Source organism: Schistocerca cancellata, chromosome 5, assembly GCF_023864275.1.
Source record: "Schistocerca cancellata isolate TAMUIC-IGC-003103 chromosome 5, iqSchCanc2.1, whole genome shotgun sequence".
NCBI lineage: Eukaryota > Metazoa > Arthropoda > Insecta > Orthoptera > Acrididae > Schistocerca > Schistocerca cancellata.
The window spans coordinates 270041956-270067750 of record NC_064630.1 but is presented as its reverse complement, the minus strand read 5'-3'; the positions used below and the strand labels follow the sequence as shown (position 1 = coordinate 270067750).

The 25795-nt window shown below is 38.1% G+C and overlaps 1 protein-coding gene across 2 annotated transcripts in view; it reads left to right on the top strand.

The window, feature by feature from the left end:
* The first annotated feature begins 4813 nt into the window (after window positions 1-4813).
* LOC126187462 (WW domain-containing adapter protein with coiled-coil homolog) overlaps window positions 4814-25795 on the top strand; it is a 99097-nt gene continuing 78115 nt past the window's right edge. The window contains exons 1-4 of one of the 2 annotated variants that reach the window (XM_049928556.1): window positions 4814-5021; window positions 5176-5209; window positions 5638-5848; window positions 7762-7847. In XM_049928556.1, the coding sequence (XP_049784513.1) occupies window positions 4981-5021; window positions 5176-5209; window positions 5638-5848; window positions 7762-7847 (372 nt within the window). In that variant the 5' untranslated portion in view covers window positions 4814-4980. The remainder of the gene's footprint in view (window positions 5022-5175; window positions 5210-5637; window positions 5849-7761; window positions 7848-25795) is intronic. The other variant, XM_049928557.1, reaches the window with a different exon arrangement.

The window sequence follows — 25795 nt, the reverse complement described above, 5'->3', positions numbered from 1 at the left end:
ACATGATCTATTGAATGGAATGAATAGTCTATTGAGTAAAGAATATGGATTGAGAATAAATCGAAAAACGACAAAAGTAATAAAAAGTAGCAGAAATGAGAACAGCAAGAAACTTATCAGGCTTGATGATCACAAAGTAGGTGAACTTAAGCAATTCTACTACCCAGGCAACAAAATAACCACTGACAGACAAAGCAAGAAGGACATAAAATCTACTAGTGTCAAATATAGGCCTTAATTTGATGAGAATGTTCGTTTGGGGCACAGGAGTGTACTGTAGTGAAACATGGACTGTGGGAAAACAGGGACAGAAGAGAATCGAAACTTTTGAAATGTGGTGCTACAGACGAATGTTGAAAATTAGGTGGGCTAATAACATAAGGAACGAGGAGGTTCTGCACAGAACTGGAGAGGAAAGGAAAATGTGGAAAACACTAAAAAGGAGAAGGGACAGGATGACATGACATTTGTTAAGATATCAGGGAATGATTATACTACAGGGAGCTGTAGATGGCAAAAACTTTAAAGGAAGAGCGAGATTGGAATACAGCCAGCAAATAATTGAGAATGTAGGTTGCAAGTGCTACTCTGAAATGCAGAGGTTGGTACAGGAGAGGAATTCGTGGTGGGCCACATCAAACCAGTCAGAAGACTGATGACTCAAAAAGATAAAATAAAAATGCCGTGGTCTAAGGCATAATTTTCTCCCTGATGTATCGTCTTACACTGTGGAGATACCATCAGAGGTTTTAATGACCCAGAAGGCGGTTAAGGCCAATGCACACTGGCTGTCACATCACATTACATCCCATCAAAATAATCTGTAATGCATTTCAAATGGCGGAATCCACACCAGCCATCCTGTCCCATCGTGGCATATCTCAGCACCATCAAGGTTTCTTGGGAAAGAAGTTTAGCTGGCTTACATCAGTTGTGGATAATGTGACACCCGAGCACATTTCCTCCTGATACATGGCCATGTGCAAGTTGGTTGTTGGTTGTTTTTGTTATTTTTATAAATTGTTTTGTTTCGTCGTTTTTTCGTTAAAGTCTATGATTTTTTAATAAATGACGAAAGATTAATTCAAGTAGTGAAGCAGTGGTCTGAATTATACAACTTCAGTCTACAAAACTGCTTGCCATCTACTACCCTTTTAATATGGAGTTTTTTACAAACTGCACAATTTTTATCATTTTTCAATGAAATGAACTTCAAAATGGCTATGACTTGAAGTGAATAGAGTACTGTGGGTAGAATCAGATTGATTAGTAAGTGGAATTTATTTGTATGTTGTCAGGCATTTATTATTAAATGAAACCTTCAGGCACTGCAACACTAGGTAAATGTTTTTTGTGAAGTTTACATCAGGTAATGTGTTAGATGTGTTTGTTTGGATATGTGTTTGTGGCAAGTTTATTTATTGTTAAATAGGTCTCTGGATTGTGTGTGAAACAACTTGAAAAAACTCAGTGGTCAACATTTATGTGGTTTCACTACTGAACCTCAGTACGGGTGAGGCAGTGGAACTATTGAAATCCAAATACAAAACGTATAAATCCTGAAGTGAAAGGTACTGAGGCAGATACGACTGTTCCACAAAAATTTGCACTGGACTGGCAACTAAATTTAAGTTTAAGTTTAAACAAATCAGTTTTTCAAGGGATGTGATTGCAGCTTGTAGCATCATGTTCCTTTTAATAATTCTGGGTCCAATTTGACATAAGAAATGAAAAAAGAACTCATGCTTCGACTTTCTAAAACACTTATGAAATGAAGATTCGTCTTCCTCGAGCAGGTTGCATAGTGTGTGAAATTCCCCTTCTGTGCCACATGACGACGTTTTACAGACCCACACTTTTTTGCATGGTTTTGCACTTCTGTCTTCCTTCTCTAATATGCAAGCTATCCTTGCAAGCTGCGAACCGTTTGAGTGCAAAAAATGTTATTTTCGCACAAATTTGGACTCCATCTTCCATGTATATAAGCTACCTTGTTGGATATGTGACCTTCACGCACAGAAGAAATTGAAAATCATCTTTCGAGGATCGCAATTACTGCTTAAAAAAAAAAAAGTCGATGTCGGCCATGCGAGTTGAGATCATATGACTTAAATTGTCTTGACATGCAGTAATGTATCAAACAGTATGAATACACCTTGACGTGATGATGCCGTGGCATGATGGTGCCACGAAGGTCAGTGTGAAATGGCCTTTACACACTCAAACAAGCTCAGAAATCCCAACTGTTTATATGCATCTACGCAATGGTCGATTCGTAACGCTATCAGACCACTGCCTAAAATCGTGGAGATGTAGCGACATACGTTGTGGTGCTTGTAGTAGGGAACAGTTGGCGCTGTTTGTTTTATTTAGCGCTAAGGCCCACAAGTCGTCTAAATTCAGTGCTCCTTTTTGTTGAAATTTTTTGTGTTCATTTGAATCTCCTTGGCATAGCTGCATACCCTAACGTAGTAATTATTAGATCTTGCTGAAACCACAGTGTCAGAGAAACAAATGTGGTTGTTTCCAGGTTCTAGTGAATGATCTTCTACTGCTTATTTATCCGTTTTTCCCCCCTTAGTAGCCACAACGGCAGCCTGAGGTTCCAGGCATCGTTCTTGTCGTACGTCCTTGGGATCCAGATGTGATGGTTTCGATCCATACCACAGAAAAGACAAAAATTGTTTGCCAGCGTCTTGTATCACTGGAGGAATGCTTAATGAATGTTTCGCGGGCAACTCAGCGACCCTAATGAAGTGAGGGCGTGTAACGGTCGCCGCAAGGATGATTTCTGCAGCACTTGCAGCTTCTGTATCTTGTCTGAAGCAGTACAGGCCCATTCGAAACATGCATACCGTACGCCAAAATGGGGCGATATCATTTGAAACAATCATCTGCTGTTACTACACAACATACTTGTAGAACACTATTGTTAGGTGCATTCGACAGAGCTTCCACTGCAATGAAAGTAAACTTGACCAACTTTACTGAGTTGAATGTAATGTCCTGTTTCTTTTTTTTTTCTTTGCGAACCGATAATTTGATTCCAATTGCATTCATTGCATAAGCGACGTATATTATGCAAAATAAGCATAGTTTTTTTCATGTGCTCAAACAGTTTTCAGTGGCATGGTAACGATTTATTGATAAAATAGCACTTATGGGACCAGCACAAAATAATGTAAATGGCGGAATACTACTGACATGAACATCTTCGTGGGACCCTACAGACAGACAATACTAACAGTAATCCCCGAAGTTTCGCAGATGATGCAGTTTCTGTAATGAAGTACTCTCTGGAAATTGGTACACAAACATTCAGTCAGATCTAAAATGATTTGGAAATCGTGCAAAAACTGGCAACATGCTTTAAACGTTCAAAAATGTACAATTGTGCATTTGCAAAAAGTTACAACGTCGTATCCTGACTGCAATATCATCGAGTCGCAGTTGAAATCGGTCAACTCATCCAAATGTCTGGGTGTAACACTATCGGGATATGAATTGCGAGTAGAACCACCATTATGTTCAGTCCTAGGTAAAGCAGATGGCAGACTTCAATGTAGTGGTAGAATACAAGGGAAATACAATCTATGTAGAAAGGAGAGTGTTCTGCTTACAAATCATCCATCCTAGAGTACTGTTCGAGAGTGTGGGAGCCGTACCTAATTAGAGTAGTAGGGGATATTGAATGTAGGGCAGCACGATGGTCAAGGATTTGCTTGACCCGTGGGAGAGTCTCACAGAATTGCTGAAGAAACTGAACTGGCAGACACTTGAAGATAGACACAGACCACCCTTAGGAAGTCTTCTTTCAAAGTTTCATTAGCCGGCTCTATATGATGAGACTAGGAATGTTGCCCTACTACAACCCTCTACGTACAGCTCCCATAAGTGCTGTGAGAACAAGATTAGATTAACTATAGACGCAGAGAGGTATTGAAACATTCATCCCGCGCTCGATACGTGAACAGAAGGAGAATAACTCGCTCAATAGGAAGTAGCTTCTTTCGCGCAGTTCACAATGGATTGCCGATATGGCTTTAGTTGTAGATAAACAGAAGAAACATTGCACATTCTCAGATTACCAGCTCCACTGATATAGCAAAGCTTAGATAAAAAATAGCAAGGCTAAATGGGCATTTTACTAAAACTATGGACCCATATTTAAACATTAGCATAATTTGATCATACTGACAAAGGGCAATTAAAAAACGCTCCAGGGCCCCAGGCTGACGAGCAAGTTGGAATTTAGAAGTTGGTGTTCTTGACATTCAAAAATGTTTGTAGCAATAAGTTATCTTATACGAAATTTGTTCCCTCGAAACATGTTTGTGTAGGAGTTGAAGTTGTCAATGGCAACAGAAATTGAGTTTTTCAGAAACAAATAGATTACAGTATTTGTCTGTGAATAACAATATTGGGTTAAAAAACATCGAAAAATACTTGTGTATGTTTGTTACATATCTTCCTGTTACGAAGGTGTTGTTAAAAGAATAGTTCATTTTTATTACCTGTCAGTTACGACAATAGTGCGAAATCAAAAAAGAAAACAATCTTTGGTTTGTTTTTCCTACAGAACTGGAGAACGGCAACTGTCATGAGAGAGATAAACAGAATGACAAACAAGAAAAGCTCATGTAGAAGATGTTAAGGATATACATTCATGTTAGAAACATTTAATACGTGATGACAGAAAACATCTTATGACCTGCCCCGCAGTAGGTTAACTTTTTGAGTGGAAAACTGTCCACCATTTTGGCTCTTCGCTCTGGCGGTGCCTTCCTACACTACTCCGAACATTTCGTCCAATTAGGTTGCGAGCTCTCGACCTATCAGCCGGAGCTCACGTCTCCGAATGTGACATGGCGCCTGAGAAGGAAGTTTGTAGTTAAATAAATGTTGATGTTATTTTTATGACAGTAAATCAGCAACAGGGCTGCAATTGGAGCCACACATATTTCATAGATACTTGCATTGATGGTAATGCATGCAAGGAAACCTCAGAGGATTTCCGATGGGTACGCACCAACCTGTCAATATAAATCTGAATTCGTCTGACACAACCTCTCGCCATATTCAGTTAATTTGGATGTGCTAAGCAACAAAATTTCTCTTTGTTTAGTTTTAAATTTTGGTTTGTACGTACTGATATTATTCTTTGTTTCATTTTAGGTACTTTGAAAAACACCAAGCCCATCCCTATCAGGTAAACAAAGTACTAGTTACAAATTGAACGATCGGTTTTGGGTCCGCGACAGATGACAATCGGAGTCGTGTTGTATGATAAACTAATAAATATCATTATTTTTTGAGGTGTAAGGGTAAAAACAGTATAATGGTACGAGAATCCTGATCGATGAATTCACAGCAATTATATTCGTGGCAGTAACTATTTTTTTTCAACGAGACTCAGAAGGTCGCTTTGGTTATGCCGTAATCTTTCACAGGCAGCCAAAATAAATATTATATGTAATTACTGGTGCATATAAAGTGAAGACGTCGGCATGTATTGTTCCGATGTACTTCATAGTTTAGTCTGTTCCGTTACTTTTTATTGATAACATTATTGTATAAGTGCAGGTTGTGGTGAGTGGTGGAATGAGTTAGTGGTTTTCATAGAAATATGTTTTTCAGAATTCGAAGTACAGCAGCTCTAAAAGCTATGATGGACGATATAACCACGAGAGAGTGCGAGATTCACCCAACGGGAACTCATATCGTTCAGATAGCCCAGATTCACAAAGTCCAAGAGATAGGAATTACCAAGCAAAAAATTCATACTTACAGAAAATTCGTGAGAAGGAGAGAGAAAACAGAGACTACAAATCAAGAGACAAATATTCCGGTAAGTAACAGTGTCTTTGTTTCATTCTGTGTCAGTTGTTGGATATCCCTAATTTCAGAGCTCTAATGAAGGTTAATGGTCTATAAACACTTCGTGGTATCATACTTCTAGATTTATCTTACATACCAAACTTTTAGTGTGAGAAGTTTAGTGCCTGGACCTAATGTGTGAAATAATACAATATTAAGCGTTTTGTGATATTTTTGTAGATGAGATTTCATTAGCAGTTAAGTTTTTGTGGTTTGTATCGGGTAGTAAATTACAGTGTCCTTTCAAGCAGAGTCGACACATGGATAAGCAAAACAGTCATTGGTAGTGTGCACGGTCAGTGAAACAAACAATTCAGAGTGAATTCTATTACCTTAAGATATTTGAGGTGAATTTTATAGGTACTGCCTTTAGATATATGAAAGCTGTCCATCACGCCACAGTATTTTGCAGTGCACTGAGTAAGTGTTTGGTGTGAGTAGTTCCGTTGAATATGTGCATCAAGTTTACGTGGGTCTAACTGTTGGCTATCAACTTCAGCTTTGCAAAGGAAAATATTTGATGGACACCTTCTGTGTGAACTCTTAAACTACAAACTAGACATTATTTCACTCATTGCTATGGGTTAAGTTTGCATGATTGTAAAGTCCACTTTTTAGTTTGATATATACTGGTATAAATAAAGTAATTGTAATGTTAGATATATCTTAAGTTAACAATGTGGTATTGTTGTGTTTAGAAGTATTAACAGTAGCCTAATAATTATTGGTGTAGTTAGTTTCAATGATGTGTTGGTGAAGGAATCTATAAACTAGAAAATTGTGCTTATTAATTAAATAAGCATCATGTTACAGAGCATTTCGTGCTAAACAGTTTACCTTTCAATGGCTCCCGTCAACCATTTACAAAGTTTTAGGTTATTCAATCTGAAATGAATGCATGTGGCATAAAGTAATAACAAAATGTGTTAGCAGTAAGAGAACTTGTGATTTCTCAATCTTATGGAGGTTGTTGATCCGACTTCTTAGTAACATGGGATGTGTTTATGCTAAAAGAGATCACGTATTTTCTATCTAATTTTACCAGATTCCTACTGAGTTTTTGTTGGAATCTCTCTCTCTCTCTCTCTCTCTCTCTCTCTCTCTCTCTCTGTGTGTGTGTGTGTGTGTGTGTGTGTGTGTGTGTGTGTGTGTGTGTGTGTTGAGGGAGGTACTTTTCTGTTTCCGTTTTTAGTTCGATTTTAACTATGTTTCAAAATGTGGTTCAGTTGTAATTCCTGTTAAGGCTTGATGGCTGTCAGCCAGTTGCACAATCAACCTTCTTTCTTCTCCTTCACCTTTTGTATTGTAACTGAGTGGCATCATTAATATTCATATGAGAAACTGTTGAAAGTACATGCTGGGAAGAAGCAAAATTTCATCAGTGGTGTTGTTTCCTTTGTAGCGCTTCTGAAAGTTATTTTTGAGTGGGACATCCTACTGACTAATAAATACATTCTCTTTTCAACAAGGAGAGCAATGCAAGGGCTGCTCTAAAAGTGACATTGTACCACTGTTGCACTATCTAAGAACACACATTATTTGCAATATTTGATCTATTGTAACAGTATCAGCATGCCTCTTTGAAGTGATAGTTTCTGATCAGTTTCATAAAGTAGCTGTCTGCCATAGAGGCAGGATGAAAGTATTGATAGAGTAATTTCACACATTCAGTTGCTGTGATTGCTATTTAGAAAGGTGCATGAGTTTTGTAGATTTCTCTGCTGTCTTATATGGCTTGGCGAAGGAAAATGTTGACACCTTAAGTGCACTGGATTACTTTCTTAAAATTTTGCATTTTTATTGCAGAAAAAAACTGTATTGACTGAGAGTGAGTCTAATTATTGCTGAATAATGTTTACATCTTACATGTGTAATACATTACAGACTGTGCCAGGTCTCCAAAAGATAAAAGGAGCAGGGAGAGCCGTGATTCAGAACACAGGACTAATCATGACAGGAGCAGTACAGAGGTAAGAACCAACACTTTGTGTTGTTTGTTTACATTGTTTTTGATGGTGGAGGGGAAAAGGACATCAGTATAAATTTTGCATTAGACCATACTTTCTTTCCCAGTTACTTATAGATATGCTATACCACACACTCCTGAAACTGTGTTGCATTGTACATTTTAACAGGCTATGCACAGTTTTCAGTAGATTGCTGACGTTTGGTTGGGAGTGGATGTCATAGTGCAGTAGAATGGCATTTCTTATTAGCTGTTTATTCGGTTGATAGTTGTTTTCTGGTCAGGTCTAAGTTTCTTGGTTTTGACTTTTATCATAAGTGGAATTTGAGAAGGCATGTGAGAAATAAAATAACTAAACAAAAAATAGTGTAACATACAGATTCACTTGCCTGTTGTGGCTGACTTTTGAGATAAGTAATTTGTGAATTGGAAATTATGAAGTGCATGCAGATTTTACAGTTTTTAGTTGAAACAGAATTATGTAATTTGGTGTACAATAAGTGTGTAATTTTTATTCACCCAAGTAATGGCAGGACATACTTCTATCTGTCAGTGAAATATGCTGCACTTTCATTGTCTTTAACGTGCACACATTTGGTGCATTGAATTAATGAAGAATAATGCTTTCTTGTCTTGGTTGGTGTAACATACACCAAAGTTCATTTTATGTTGTTCGTGACATGAAGTAATCATCTTACAGGTGTAAAACAGGTGCTTTTGAGTGTGTGTCAGTTCAAGGGAGATTGATTAGAATACCTTCATGGACCATCAGTTGGATAAAAGGCTTAGCTGTGATAGGAGGACACTAGGATTTGTGAATGACAACAACTCTGAAGAACTGAAAACTTGTTACATGTTGTCATATTGTGGTGTCGCGGATTGAGTGCTGTCACTGTATGAGATACAGAGACAATGCTGAAACAAGATGGGAATTGATGCCAGTGTAGAGAAAATTGTGGTCGTTTCTTGAGACAATTACAGTGTATTGTTGTTTCCAAGACCACATCCGTGACTACTGCAATTTTTATTGATGTTGCTTGCAGCATTGCAGAACAGAAAAGAACTGCAGGGATGCTGTTTCATTAAGGCAGTCCCTTTGAACAGAGTTCTCTGTAAGAACTTACGTTTAACACCACGCAAACTGATGAATAGGAATCACCCATACCAAAATTACTTACTAAAGAGTTAACTTTACAGGACAAAATCAAACAAGCAGTAATTACACTAGAGAATAGAGCAGAATACAGAAAGAGAATATACAACAAAAAGGTAAAACGAGTTACACATTTTATCGAAGGGCAACAAGTCCTCATTAGAACACATCCCAAATCGACAAAGATCGGTAAGTTGAACAAAAAATAGCAATTACTATACTCTGGGGCCTATATTATTGCAAAAATACCAATGGAAGATAAAGAAAGAAAGAAGAAAAAAATTGAAGTGGTGTTTGTGCTTCCTACCCCCTGCCATTGCTTCTTGCGAATTTCAGATTTTTCAGCAGTTAATAGCTGCTTGTCTGCTGGCCTAGTTTGTAGTGCATAAATTTTCATGCGATACACTGGACTCCTTCCTAAATGTTTAAGGCACCTTGCTAAGCATAGTTGCAATTTTGTGTGAAAAATAAATTTAGTTGCGAGGAGAATGCTCACTAGTGTTTACTTTTACTCTGCTGCTAATGCAATATGGTAGGGTAGGAGATTAGAATGTTGTCTAGTTAATTCGTGATGCTGATGAGGTTCCTTTGTGAGTAGCCACGTGAATGTGACATGGACTTCTGCTTTACTGCTTCTTTCATGCCAGTGGTCTCAGGGACTGCGCCCGAGACTTTGTTATGGATTCAGCAGCAAGTTCTCTGTCTACTGTTCATGTTTAACGGAGTCTGACTTTGAGGATACTGTTTTAAAATGGTTTGGGGTCAGTTTAGGAAGTGATGTTGGATCAGATAGTGAACATAATACAATACAGGAATAGTGCGAAGGTGCTAATTTATTTTGGCACATGAGATTTTCTTCTGTGAAACAAATATCGCTGCTCATAGAAGCGTATTCCAGTGATGGCCAGTGGCATTATTTTTCTGCATTTTGGACATAAGTGGGGGACTAGGCCTGTACAATTCCTGCAAGGACAGTACTCAGGTGAACCACTTTAATTTTTGAAGAAGATTGTAAACTTGTTGGTGACACCACAATAAATTTAAGTAGATCAACAAGTGTCACATACCCTGTGATCTTTATGCACCCTTCACCTTGTTTTGGGTTAGTAGAACCAAGAGTAGAAGTCATTGTAGAACAGTTGGGAAAATGCAAAACATGCTCCATCTGTGACTCGAAAAAGAAGAGACTTCTTATATTTGCCATTGTTGCATGAAGCCAATCTGACTTGAAATCACTACAAAAGTTTCCAGTAGGTGCAGCATTAACATTATCATGTAATATTATGTTCATTTTTTTGTAGTTTTCTATTAAATGCTTTTGTGTGAAAGTAATTTTCAAAATATACACAAAAATATATTTTTTGTGTGGTTTTAATGTAATCTTTAACATAAAATCTGAACTGTTCCCTGAAATTGTGGAATGCAATTTTTATGGCTATTTAAATGTAGTGTTGACGTAGACTGCACCAGGGACTGTGTGTGAACAAAAATGACCTGGGAAGCTAAAGTTAAAATAGTGTCAGAAAGATAAGTCGTTAGTGATGGAACTGTGATGTCTGGATTAGGGCCTCAGTTACTTACCTTTTAACATTGATTACTTTGTTTTTAGCATGTCAGGTGTTTCAGAACCTTCCATCTGTACAATGTGATGAATCAGAATTTTCACTCCAGTCTTTCATTTGTGAAAGGAAGACTACATTGTCAGTGTAACCCCAAAGTGGTGGTGTATTGAAGACATTACTGTTATAAAGATCAATTTAGTTATGTTCAGTGACTTGGTAACTAAAATAAGAATGGCTAGAAATACTAAGAAAACACGTGCAGCAATATTTTGAATTTTGTTTGTTCATCTATTTGTCTGTTTAACATAGTAATCACAAAATAATGAAAATTAGTTTCCTAAATATAATCATTTAACTAACCAATAATTACATTACAGATATCAATGTGAAATCAAATAACTTTCAAGTGAATCAGGCAATAATCATTCCCAGTAAACCTTTCAACTCCTTTTGCCGATAAGCTCTGTTTTCGAGCTAAGTTTTATGTCATTTCCAGATTTTCATTTCTTGAGATGCCAAACACGTTCTAGTGTGCAACATTTGAAGTTCTGTGGTTCACAGTTGTTGAAGTTCACCAAAGCAAACCAACAGCAAAAGTACGTTTTTGTTGACTGTCAAGATTGTCACTGTTAGAAAATAATAATGTTGAGTATGCATCCCTGTGACTAGAATGTTTTTTGTGCTGTGATAGTTTCCTGACATTCCATTGGAGGCTGTCTCTGGATCACATGGTCCCGGGTTCAATTTTCGGCCGGGTTGGGGATTTTCTCTGCCCAGGGCCTGGGTGTTTCTGTTGTTGTCCTCCTCCTCCTCCTACTCTTCTTCTTCATCATCATCATCATTATTATTATCATCATTGGAGGCAGCATTTTCTCATACTTTCCTCTTTCCATTGGCACCATAATCTAGATAATAAAGTGCTGGAACCATGTTTGAGTATTACATGTTGCAGTTTTGTGGGCTAAACGTTTCAGTTCAGAAGATGACAAATTAACACCCATAGAAGTAATAGCAGTATGTAATATCGAAATTGACTTTGCACATTAATTTATTTAACTACCTCATTAAAAGTATGGAGATCATATTTACTATTTCTTACTTGCACTGTAAATGAAAAACTTAGCTGCTAAAGGAAAAATGATATTGTTTGTTGAGAGTGAGTCACATTCCCTCATTTCTTATTGGCATTCATTTTTGTATTTAAACGCCATGAACACTCGAAATTGACATCCAGCATAATGCTTCGACAATCAACTACAGTTGATACTAAGCTTTTAAATAATCACTCCATCTGAATTTCTCTCTGTTGCCCTCTACTATCTGTCATACTACGCAAACAGAAAGATTCGTGGCACTGTATTGGCTTTCTACATCGACATGGATACTCTACAAATCACATTTAAGTGCCTGGCAGAGGGTTTGATATGTAATTTGGCTTCATTGTGGAACCTTATACACTTAAATTGTACTCTTTCAGAATTTCCAGTCCACAGTTATTTTAATGCTGAATACAGGGCAATTTTGTCTTATCCACAATTTCATATGTTAATAATCTTCGCCGCTTCTTGATCGTATTTGTGGCTGCATAGAAATATTTATGAAAATAATGAAAGTGTAAAGGTATAATGTTTAAAAAAAATTCTGAATTATGTTTGTCTAGATGTTGAACTTATTTTTTGTGTGTGACTCAATCTTCTAACATGCATTCCACAATCTGTACTGTCCCTTCCCAACATATTAGCAAATGTTGGTTGTTTTGTTTAAAGTAAACCATTCATTAATTCAAAGGTTAGGATACGAACACGTTAACACTTTACTAGGTAAGGTCCCATTAGAAGCCAGTGTTTTCTAAGTCTAATGTACAGACTAATCCAGGCAGTTATTAGGCATTCCCTGTTTTATGTGGAACTTGAACTTCAATGAAGACTGGCATTTGTTGTATACAAAACAGTGCAAGTAATGACAATCAGATAGGAGCGTGAAGCTGACACAGATGCACTGGAGGTTGCTATAAAAATGGTGAAAATAACATCCATATTTACCCATATAAGATGAGGTTTTATCCCCAAATACATCATTCAAAAAATACAGGGGCTTTTTATATTTGCAGATTAAACTGTTGCTGCTGTCAGCATTTTTACAATGTTTGGTAGAGTATAAATGCACATTCAAACATTTAAAGGTTTCTTCTTACATTTAGAGATGAAGTTGTGGTTATTGAAGTCACTTGCAGATTTATTTTGAAGAATACTGAAAGTCAGTGCTCGGCAGAAGTACTCACGTTCCAACAGGCTCGAGACTTCCGTAAACATAGAAGCACTTGATACAGCTGTAAATATTGCTCGATTAGTCATGCGGCATTGAATCGCTTGGTGCAAGAGCCGGTATGAACTAGCCACTACGACAAATTAGTGCTCTGATTAAAATCTGACTATTTTCTGAAACACAGGAGGAAATAGCGTTAAGTTCTATCATCTTACAAACTCTTGTGTTTGAACAGGTTTGCAATAAATGTTCACATACATATATGGATACTATATATAAACATTAATGCTGCTTCTTAAATAAAGGTAACATTCAAAAACAGAAATGTCCATCAGAACACATTAGATGATTCAGAACCCAGACCAATTTCTATTTGATTATGAGAGACTAATGATTTACTGAGTGGATTGCAAATGATAAATTGGTCACTGTTCACCTATTAGAATACCAGGTAAAAATTTTACCTGCTTTTAATCCGCTTTAAATGTTCATGGTGAAATTCATTTAAAACAAGAAGGAAAATTAATCCAAAATGAAATGTCTAGCAAAGAAAATAAATAATATTAAACTGACTGTAACTGTTACTGCAAGAATAAATTACAGCTGCAAGTCCCATTGTGGAGATACAGGGTGTTTCAAAAATGACCGGTATATTTGAAACGGTAATAAAAACTAAACGAGCAGCGATAGAAATACACCGTTTGTTGCAATATGCTTGGGACAACAGTACATTTTCAGGCAGACAAACTTTCGAAATTACAGTAGTTACAATTGTCAACAACAGATGGCGCTGCGGTCTGGGAAACTCATAGTATGATATTTTCCACATATCCACCATGCGTAGCAATAATATGGCGTAGTCTCTGAATGAAATTACTCGAAACATTTGACAACGTGTCTGGCGGAATGGCTTCACATGCAGATGAGATGTACTGCTTCAGCTGTTCAATTGTTTCTGGATTCTGGCGGTACACCTGGTCTTTCAAGTGTCTCCACAGAAAGAAGTCAAAGGGTTTCATGTCAGGCGAATAGGGAGGCCAATCCACGCCACCTCCTGTATGTTTCGGATAGCCCAAAGCAATCACACGATCATCGAAATATTCATTCAGGAAATTAAAGACGTCGGCCGTGCGATGTGGCCGGGCACCATCTTGCATAAACCACGAGGTGTTCGCAGTGTTGTCTAAGGCAGTTTGTACCGCCACAAATTCACGAAGAATGTCCAGATAGTGTGATGCAGTAATCATTTCGGATCTGAAAAATGGGCCAATGATTCCTTTGGAAGAAATGTCGGCCTAGACCAGTACTTTTTGAGGATTCAGGGACGATGGGACTGCAATATGGGGCTTTTCGGTTCCCCATATGCGCCAGTTCTGTTTATTGACGAAGCCATCCAGGTAAAAATAAGCTTCGTCAGTAAACGAAATTCTGCCCACATGCATATCGCCGTCATCAATCCTGTGCACTATATCGTTAGCGAATGTCTCTCGTGCAGCAATGGTAGCGGCGCTGAGGAGTTGCCGCATTTGAATTTTGTATGGATAGAGGTGTAAACTCTGGCGCATGAGACGATACGTGGACGTTGGCGTCATTTGGACCGCAGCTGCAACACTGCAAACGGAAACCCGAGGCCGCTGTTGGATCACCTGCTGCACTAGCTGCGCGTTGCCCTTTGTGGTTGCCGTACGCGGTCGCCCTACCTTTCCAGCACGTTCATCCGTCACGTTCCCAGTCCGTTGCAATTTTTGAAACAGATCCTTTATTGTATCGCTTTTCGGTCCTTTGGTTACATCAAACCTCCGTTGAAAACTTTGTCTTGTTGCAACAACACTGTGTTCTAGGCGGTGGAATTCCAACACCAGAAAAATCCTCTGTTCTAAGGAATAAACCATGTTGTCCACAGCACACTTGCACGTTGTGAACAGCACATGCTTACAGCAGAAAGACGACGTACAGAATGTCGCACCCACAGACTGCGTTGTCTTCTATATCTTTCACATCACTTGCAGCGCCATCTGTTGTTGAAAATTGTAACTACTGTAATTTCGAAAGTTTGTCCGCCTGAAAATGTACTGTTGTCCCAAGCATATTGCAACAAATGGTGTATTTCTATCGCTGCTCATTTAGTTTTTATTGCCGTTTCAAATATACCGGTCATTTTTGAAACACCCTGTAGTACCAACAGATGGCAATAGGTTGCCGGACGAGCGAAAGTTTGAGAATAGGACTGAATCATAATTGCGATCTTTTATTTGTATATTACTTAATGTTGTTACATACGACAGCAGTACGTAATAATAAAACCAAATTTTCACATTAAATTGATTAACTACCTAATTGAAAGTATGGATATTAATTTACCATCTCTTACTTGCAGTGTGAATGGAAAACTTAGCTCTAAAGAAAATATTTCAGTCTGTTTATCACAGTTGCTCCAGCTTGGCACTAAGAGAAGGTTGGAAAGGGAACAGTGACACCAACTTGGCTGAGAGCTAAGATGTTTGTGGAGAGGGGAGTGGTGAATGAGCAACAAATTTTGTCATGTTGCCAACCATGGGAATCTATAACATGTACTCTGGCTTTTTACGTATTTGCACCACGTTTCAACTGCTGTTTGCCTGAATCCACTTGTAGTCTGAATCGAGTGACTTTAAAATATTGAACAGTAGTATCCATTTCTGCAGGAAGTGGTAAAAGTGTAGATGGGGAAAGTGGTGTACTTATGTTTCGTGCAGCAATATTGTCAATTCTCACCTTGAGGTGTGTCAGCTGCTGATTCTATGCAGCCAAAGAGCAGCAGGCGGACCTGTTTGTGTAAGCAGAAACTCATTCTGACATCAGTATAGATATGAAATCTGCCTATGTACTTGCATGAAACAGCTATGTTCTTACCCACCATGACCATAACCATGGAAATTGCAACAAAATGGGAAGAAACAACTAAATATTTGTGACAACCAAAATTGTGAATTTTATTGCTGCTAGAATATAGAAATACTTTCTCTTTTTTCACTTTTAGTGGTCAGGTGAAACTGTCATCCCAGTGATGGTTGTTAAAAATAGTGATACCACAGATGACTTGGTTAGATAGTAAGCAAAATGCAGTGAATCAATAAATGACATAAGTTTAGAATAGATATAATCTCTTTCTTAGGCAGATATTTCATATCAATAAAACATTTCGTAATTTTATTAGGAATATGTTAAAATAAAATTTTCTTGATGAGCCTCTTAAAAGTGGGGTCATCTTATTTCAGGGTGGTCTTGTACGTGGGTTAACACAGTAACTGTATTTATTCAGATATGTTCTTTAATTTTATAACTTTTTGGCATGTTTTATGGTATCTGCTGTGCAAAGTAATTGGCGCAAATATTTTTTTCTGTACTAAATACACAACAGACAAACGGCAGAGATAATCAATTTTCTGAAAGAACCATTTAAGGAGAAATGTTACATTGTATGAGAAGGAATGATTTACTGATATTTATTTGGATGAAGTGTGAGGCTTTTAGTTAAGTTCCCTACTGAATGCCACAGAAGTTTACAATAAACATGAATATATTTTTCGGAAGTTGCCAGTTGTGTCCTGATTAAGTTCTGAGTGCCAGATGGCTCGGAATTGCATTAGTGACGTGATCCTTCCCTGAAGCAAACACATACATACACATTTAAATATTATCCAAAGATACTTCACGATGATGGCAGTAACATGCTTAGCCCGTTGAAAAGAAAGAATGACGACTTCAGTTTTTGGGTTTTCTCTAACTGATAGACCACTTACTCTAAACACATTAGTTCAGATTTATCACACACAGTCCGATATTAAAGTGCAAATGCTCATTAAGTTAAGTGACAAAATGCCTGTCATCACTTCTACACATGGGGTACTTTACAGGTGATACACCTGCGGGGCATATTATGTGGATCAGAGGAATGAATTAACTGTTCCATTGCTGCTTGGTGTAATGTATGCACCCAATGGCATGTTTGTCTCTCTCTCACTGCCTTAGATGTGTACTGTTCTGTTGTTCTATGCAGTACGTGGTTCATATGCAGGTCCCACCTTTCATCAGTACACATGTGATTGGAAATGGTACCAATAGCTTTCAAAACACAATACACACAAACTGGATTTTTCTGTGGCTCGTATTCCAGGTTCTGTTGGTGATAGATGGGTAGGGTCAAGTGTTTTGGATAGCCCTTGTGGTAAGGACCATTTGTTTGCCCAGTAGAAGAATCGTGTTACTTTAACTATCCTACTGCACAGGGTCAAAGTTTGAATACCACAAACTTCCTCCAACAAATGGAGCAAATTGGTTGTTTTTTTTCCCCCATTAGATGTGGTCTACAGTGTACCTTAAGGGGCTTATGGAGGCACCATTTAGGTCATGAGTGGTTCGTGAGAAAACTTGAGAAAGGAATTTTTCTCCATCCCCCCCCCCCCCCCCCCTCCCCACAGACAACAGTGAATATATAAATAAATTGCCACAGCAAGTTGCTCAAATTATAATGGTATATTCTTTAGGCATTTATCTACAGGGTCTATACACGCTGGGACAGCTGGGAAAAATCCGGGAATTTTTATAGGAATTCTGAGAATTTTTCATTGTTAAAGTTTTCAGTTAAATTTTTGTAATTTGGACTAGTAAGAACTGATACTCTAACAAAGAATATTACTGTATATCATTACTGCAGAAAAATACTGCAGCAATACAACATAAACAAGAGGGGGAAAAAAATGAAACTTTAGTTGCCAAGGGAATGCACCATTTACAATAACAAAACACTGTGCGCACACAAACGTCTGCCAACAGCAAAGTGTGTCAAAGGCCTTTGTATGAAGACTATGCAATACTTAGTTACAGTAAAATGGTTTCTATGAGTGTGACATCAGAACTGTATACATTAGGGTCTTTTCAGCAGTTGCCGGCGGGCTCATGCACATATGCATTGAGTTGCGTGTGAACAGTACCGTCTCCTGCTTCCGGCTACTTGAAGTTGTGACTGTTAGCTGTATTGACAGCAGCAGCAAGCAACCAGATGCTAACAAGAAAATTTTTTCTGGCATGCCCTATCTGCCAGATTTGTGCATGTGCAGAATTGTCAGAGTTGAAGTGGGGAGAGGGGTAGGCTCCACTTGATCTGTGTTTATGTTCAGTGATTTCGCTGTTTTCTCTTAGTTTACGGCTCCCACGTCAAATAATAACAAAATGGATTTCTGTGATCAGGAGCTATCAGGTGAATTAAAATACATTCACATAATTATGGAATGCAAAAATATATTACTATTTTCAGTTTTCTGATTTTCTTTCCACATTTTTGGCAGTCAAGCATTAATTACCCTGCAGAATAAAGAAAGTTTTCTTTTTTTTTTCTGAAGAAATTTGGCTTTTACTAGTCTTTTCCACTGAGGCAGTCAATTTATTTGAAATTGTTTCATTCCACAGTATTGGCTAGTTCCAATTGTTCGCTGAATTTCAGTTGCACATTTTCATCTTCTGACACGTATGGCATTATGCCATAGTAAAAAACCAAGCACAAGATAAGTGCAGTACTGGTACTCCAAGAAAATTTACATCCCGAAAACCACACAGAAAAGCTTAATATAAGGTGAGGCCTACTTCATTGTGAATCTGGACAAACCGATGTGCACTTAAAGCTCAATTATGTACTTTATTGTAGATTACGAAATTCCGATGCCGTTGGCATATTCTATGATGTCCTGTTCCTTTTATGACATAATGTAAGATCTCTTAATGCTTTGTACGTACGGGCTTCCTATATCGTTACAACTGTGCATGCACAATAATGCCTTTTTTCTGGCGCTCTCTGGTAACTGCTAAAACGAACCTGTTTTTCGGGAAAATATTGCAGATGGTGGTTTGGAAAGTGTGACTTTTAAACTAAATTTCCTTTTATGCAAGATGAATTATGTTACATGTGAGAATGTGCAATTAATTTCTTAAATCATAGTGTGTTTGACTCTCCTTTAAAACTTAACACTTTGAGGACCAGCCACTTAGAAAAATTTTGAGTTCAGAAGACAGACAATTATGTCATTATTTTAAATTTTACTGGCAGATTTGTATGATGTATCTTAAAGTGTAACACGCGCAAAAAAAAAGACAAATATTACTTGTGAAAGCTTCGCTTCTTTTGTTGCTTACTAATCTTAGAGACCAATATTATACTTGGAAGCTTAGCTTTTCTTGTAGCTACACTATGTATATTAATGTAAACCATTAACTTTTCCTTTTTGTGTGTTCACACTACTTAACACTGTTATTGCTATTGGCTGACTGTATCGCTTGTCCTATGCTCTTAATATCTGCTGTCATCGGCTGGTGAGATCACGTGGCATTAGCTATGATTGGCTTATGAATGGGCATCACAATCTTGATTTCTATGCTCCAGAAACTAATGTGCTGTGTTTGGTGGAATTCGAATTTATGCTTTCGTAATATGAAAATAGGCAGCGTATATGTTGCTGCACATCCATTTCCAAGAAACAGAGGTGCCAAGTTACTGTACTTGTGCACGTAAAATATGCATGTGAAAATCCTGTGTAAGGTTGAAACATGGAGAAATAGGCTATAAAGTGTGTGTGTCATCATCATAGGGGTTCTGGGAACTCCGTGTTGCAGTACTGAAGCACATGAAAAATTTTTGTGCACATAAAATCCAGTCTGAGGTTTAAAATTAATTTTGCCTTGTTTCAATTTCACACAAATAAACTAAAATTTTACTGATCCAATGACGTTCTTTTTATATGAGTAAAATGCAATGCTCTGGCATGGAAGAGAAGGGAATTGGAAGAAAAATGCTGCTATTGGAGCACAAAAAAGGCAGTTATGTCCATATTTAAAAGACTGACTGAAAAGTAAGGTACCAGTTACCTATTCTACTTTCCTCAGCATCTTAAAACTTTCTGCAAAAAATTTGGTATGCGAACATATTCAGTTTTTTTATGCTGAAGGAAGAGGAGACAGTGGCAGTGGGAAAGAGATCAAAAAGTAATAAATACCGGAAGATAGACAGTGGTTGTAGTATAGAAAGAATGAATGTTGCAGTGTCGTTTGGGGGGGGGGGGGGGGTTGAGAAGAGGTGCGAGTGAGAAGAAATAGCAGCAGTGGAGAAAAATAAATGAGATAATAGCAGTTGGAGAGACCAAGGAGGAGACAATGACAGTCAAAATATGAGAGGAAACAGTAGTAGTTGGACAGAATGAAAGAGATGTTGCTGTGAGACAGGAGACAGTGGCAGTTAGGGAGACAGAGATGATAATGAGCTGGGTTGAACGATTGAGAGAGAATGGGGAAGGGGACTAGATGTGTATGAGTGATGTACAGTGATGGACTAGTGGGTGTGAGTGAGTTATAGTTCAGCAAGCTTGTGGGAGTGAGAGGTGAGTTCGGTGTTAAAAGGAACACGCGTATGTTTGCATGCCAAAATTTTTCGGAAAAATATTATAGGTACTGAGGAAGGTCAAATAAAGCAGCAGGTATGAGACTTTTCAGTCAGTCCTTGAAACAGGAGTGTAGTTGCCTTTTTTGTGCTACAATAGGAGCATTTTTCTGCTTGTTTCTACATCTTTCAACAGAATGCCAAAATCTCCTTTACCAGAACTCAGGAACACCTCTCTCTCTCTCTCTCTCTCTCTCTCTCTCTCTCTCTCTATCACATCATTTGGTTTCAAAACAAGGCAATATTTCAGTTCAGATTTCTTCTTGTAACACACAAAGATGGCTTTTCATATGGTAACATACTGACTCTATCTTTCGTCATACTCTTACATTGCCAGTGATGGGTTACTGTTCCCTTCTTCTGTCTGTGATGGTATTCAGTGCCGAGTCTCAGTAATTTTGTGTCGTTTACCACCAGCACACTGAAATTTCCAGTGGCGGCTTCTGGTATCTGGTGAATGGGGCTGCAAACACTGACGTTTGTTATCACAACGAATCTCTCCCTTGGGTGATGCCAATTGTGTGTGTGCTTTTCGGAGAAAACGTTCTTGGTAAGTCCTCAACCCTTTGCCAAAATGAATTACCCAGTGAAACCCACATTCTGTGAAGCTTCCTTTTACATGAGCAAAATTCTTTTCTTAGTTAGCTATTCGTGGGAAGTGTGTGTAGTGCACCATCCTCACTGAAATATTCCTTTACTGAGTCTCATTTGTCATGTTTGGTTGTTACTGTGTATAAATTGGAATATTTGTTGAGTGCTGTCACTTGTGCAGCTTGCCATCTATAGTTTAGGTTTAAGGATGATTCAGTTGTGCATCTACAGAATGACATTGTCAGATGATGGTGTGTTCACATAAACTAAACATCGGTAGAATAGTGACGCTTCGCCCAGTATTCAGATAAATGAGGTAACATCCTTTTTACAAAAAGTTAAAGTAAAGTAACAACATTAAGGAAGTAGCAATGATGGTATTTTTTTAAATGACCAAAGCAAAATTCATAGAGGATGTTCTTGAAGGTCATGTAGTAAGTTCTCCATACTGCTGATAACTATTACAATGGAAAAATGCCATGCAAACATTTCAGAATTTATTTATTCACTTGAAGAAATATGTGCAAACACACCAAACAATATTTAGAAGGCAGTGCATACTGTCTTTTGACTTTTGTTCTTTGGGCCTTATTTTCTTTTCAGGTGTCAAATAACTTCAAAAAATATTCCTCCTCCTTCAGTACAGTTGACTTTTACACTCTTGAAATAATTTTTGTTAAAACATGTTCTTTATGTTCTTATTTGTAAATAGTAAAGGCACTTCTTTGTTCAGGTATTGTAAAAAAAAACAACTTTTGCTTTTAGATATTTGGTCTCCTTTGTGGAAAAACACTCACAGGAAAAATGAATCCTCATACAACCACTGCAGAGTTATAAAAACAAACTAACAATAAAATAAAATTTAAGAAAGCACAAAACTGCGGCAAGAATTGGTTGACTTGAGTGTTTGCAGACAATATTACCACACTCTACTTTTGTTTCTACACATACGCAGTCTTCAGAATTCTCAGGATTTTAAAACTAAACACTTTGTACAATTAATATTCATTGACACCCACAACATGGTTCGTGACTGATTTACATGATGGTGCATGTCACGTGTCACAAGTATTTGATTTAGACAAACATGTCAGCTGTATAAAACAGTGGAAAATCTGGGATGCAATAATTACTATTATGGAAAGGATAGACAGCTACTAACCATAAGCAGAGATGCTGAGTTGCAAATAGGCACAACAATTTGACAGTCTTTTTATTGTGCCTATCTGCGGCTCAGCATTTCTACTACATGCTGGGTAAGTAATTTGTTCTTTTCATAGTATTGTCATAGTTGCATAAAACAGGTATTAATAACAGATGAAACTGTCAGGCTGACACTATTGGTTATTGCATAATGTGGTGCACTTCTTTAGTAGCTTTCAAAATAGTTGCTTTGAATCATTACATTGTATCAGTGGAGACAGGGTTTAAGAATCTTGTCGTGGTAGTTTGGGTACTTCTAATGCTCACAAGGTGCTTTCCTTTTGAGAACAGGTTTGATGTTCGGGTACAAAAACAAGCTGTAAAGGGGGAAGGGGTTGGCAATGGGTTAAGCTGTGGAGAGAATGGGAAAATAGGAATGTACTTCATACCCAAAACACACACATTGTTGATGCATCATAGTTTGACATTTTGTCATGGTGAAGAATCCAGAAATGCCAGATGTTTGACTGATAATGTGACAATTGTGTTGTGCTACAAGACAGATAAGTAGTTTTAACAGAGTGTAGTTACAGTCCGTCAGCCCATGTGGAATTGAGACAAAAATGTTCTTTAGATTGTTGGTCAAAACTTTGGGAACAAGATTACCACAATTTTTGTGTATAAGTTGTCATAAGGAATTTACTGATAGTGCAGTGTGATATCAGTCTAAATGAAAACACACACACACACACACACACACACACACACACACACACACACACAAAATTACCTTTGGACCCATTTTTCACATAAGGGGCATTCATCTGTTATTTGCTGGTCTTGTTGAGCATCGGAGGCTTTATCTGTCCGGAAACTTGACTTAAGAACAAGATTCTTTTCAGCAGACATGTGGTTTTTTTTTTTTTTTTTTTTTTTCTTCCCCAAGACTAAGTTACAAAAAGTTATAATGGATGAACTTACTCAGTTATCTTCAGTGAAACAACATCTCCCCTATTTTATACTTCATGAAAGCTGCATTGACAGAGTGACTTGTCTGGCTGTCCTGGTGAGGAGACTACAAAAATTTCTCTCTCTCTCTCTCTCTCTCTCTCTCTCTCTGTCTCACACACACATACACACACACACACACACACACACACACACATACACACACACAGGGTGTTACAAAAAGGTACGACCAAACTTTCAGGAAACATTCCTCACACACAAATAAAGAAAAGATGTTATGTGGACATGTGTCCAGAAATGCTTAATTTCCTTGTTAGAGCTCATTTTAGTTTCGTCAGTATGTACTGTACTTCCTCGATTCACCGCCAGTTGGCCCAATTGAAGGAATGTAATGTTGACTTCGGTGCTTGTGTTGACATGCGACTCATTGCTTTACAGTACATAGCATCAACAGGTCAGTGTTCATCATGAATGTGGTTTTGCAGTCAGTGCAATGTTTACAAATGCGGAGTTGGCAGATGCCCATTTGATGTATGGATTAGCACGGGGCAATAGCCGTGGCGTGGTACGCTTGTATCGAGACAGATTTCCAGAACGAAGGTGTTCTGACAGGAAGACGTTCGAAGCAATTGATGGGCGTCTTCGGGAGCACGGAACATTCCAGCCTATGGCTCGCGACTGGGGAAGACCTAGAATGATGAGGACACCTGCAATGGGCGTGGCAATTCTTCGTGCAGTTGACGATAACCCTAATGTCAGCATCAGAGAAGTTCCTGCCGTACAAGGTAACGTTGACCATGTCACTGTATGGAGTGTGCTAAGGGAGAACCAGTTGTTTCCGTACCATGTACAGTGTGTGCAGGCACTATCAGCAGCCGATTGGCCTCCACGGGTACACTTCTGCGAATGGTTCATCCAACAATGTGTCAATCCTCAGTTCAGTGCAAATGTTCTCTTTACAGATGAGGCTTCATTCCAACGTGATCAAATTGTAAATTTTCACAATCAACATGTGTGGGCTGACGAGAATCCGCACACAGTTGTTCAATCACGTCATCAACACAGATTTTCTGTGAACGTTTGGGCAGGCATTGTTGGTGATGTCTCGATTGGGCCCCATGTTCTCCCACCTACGCTCAATGGAGCACGTTATCATGATTTCATACGGGATACCCTACCTGTGCTGCTAGAACATGTGCCTTTACAAGTACGACACAACATGTGGTTCATGTGCGATGGAGCTCCTGCACATTTCAGTCGAAGTGTTCGGACGCTTCTCAACAACAGATTCGGTGACCGATGGCTTAGTAGAGGCGGACCAATTCCATGGATTCCACGCTCTCCTGACCTCAACCCTCTTGACTTTCATTTATGGGGGCATTTGAAAGCTCTTGTCTACATAACCCCAGTACCAAATGTAGAGACTCTTCGTGCTCATATTGTGGATGGCTGTGATACAGTACGCCATTCTCCAGGGCTGCATCAGCGCATCAGGGATTCAATGCGACGGAGGGTGGATGCATGTGACCTCGCTAACGGAGGACATTTTGAACATTTCCTGTAACAAAGTGTTTGAAGTCACGCTGGTATGTTCTGTTGCTGTGTGTTTCCATTCCATGATTAATGTGATTTGAAGAGAAGTAATAAAATGAGCTCTAACATGGAAAGTAAGCATTTCCGGATACATGTCCACATAACATATTTTCTTTCTTTGTGTGTGAGGAATGTTTCCTGAAAATTTGGCCGTGCCTTTTTGTAACACCATGTATATATATTCTAGTACAGTGTAAATGTAGATGTATTGAAATTTTAGTATCAGAATATTGATCTCACAAATAGTTTCCATGAAATGTATATGCAGTTGTGAATGTGGACTGCAGTTAGCTGCATAATGGAACGGTGACAATGAAAATTTGTCAGACCGGGATTCAAAACCACATTTTCCTCTTATCGCGAGCAGTTGCCTTACAATTAGGCTATCCAAGCACGACTCACAGCCAAACCCAAACTTTAATGTGTCATGCATGCATGCCCGAAGGAACTTTGCATCGTAATTTTGATTAATACAGACACTGCAATATCGAATAAATAGTTTGTTTGCAACCAGTAGTTTACTAAGTATATAGGTGAGTCCTGAACTTTTCAGTAATGTCAAATTGAAATGATTAACAGCATGGAAACCCTTGACATGTTGCAGGGATGTTCCATATTTCATACAGTTGTGTAATTTTAGTTCAGTAAGTGTATTTTATGGGAACTACTACCTTCTGTAACACTTGACAGCCACACATTAAACATAATGCTCTTGTCAAATAAATTGGAATACATTTTAATTGGTATATCAAAAAGTATACATGGCATTGGCAGCAAGTAGTTATAATTACTGTTTATTTTAATAAAAAACATTCCAGATTGCAATGCATTTTTTATTTTTAGTTCTGGTCACTGGTTTTGGTGTAAAAGACCATCCTCATACCAAGGCTCCAGGTGACATGAGGAGCTGGAGCACAGAGATGTGTAGTACTGACTAGTGAAACAGTTAATGACAGGTACCAGTCGGTACTGGCTGCTTGTGACATCAGGAGCCTTGGTCTGAGAATGGCCATATAGTCCAAAACATGTAACCAGAATAAAAAGTAAAAAAATGTATTGCTGTCTAGACTGCTCTTTATTAAAATATTAAGTATAGTCTCTGTTGTTCCATAATGTGGAATGTAACTCCAGAATTAAGGGGAGTAATTAGATTTTTTCAATAATAAAACAGCAGTTAAAGCTCTGTGTCATACAGATTCATTGTTTACCTT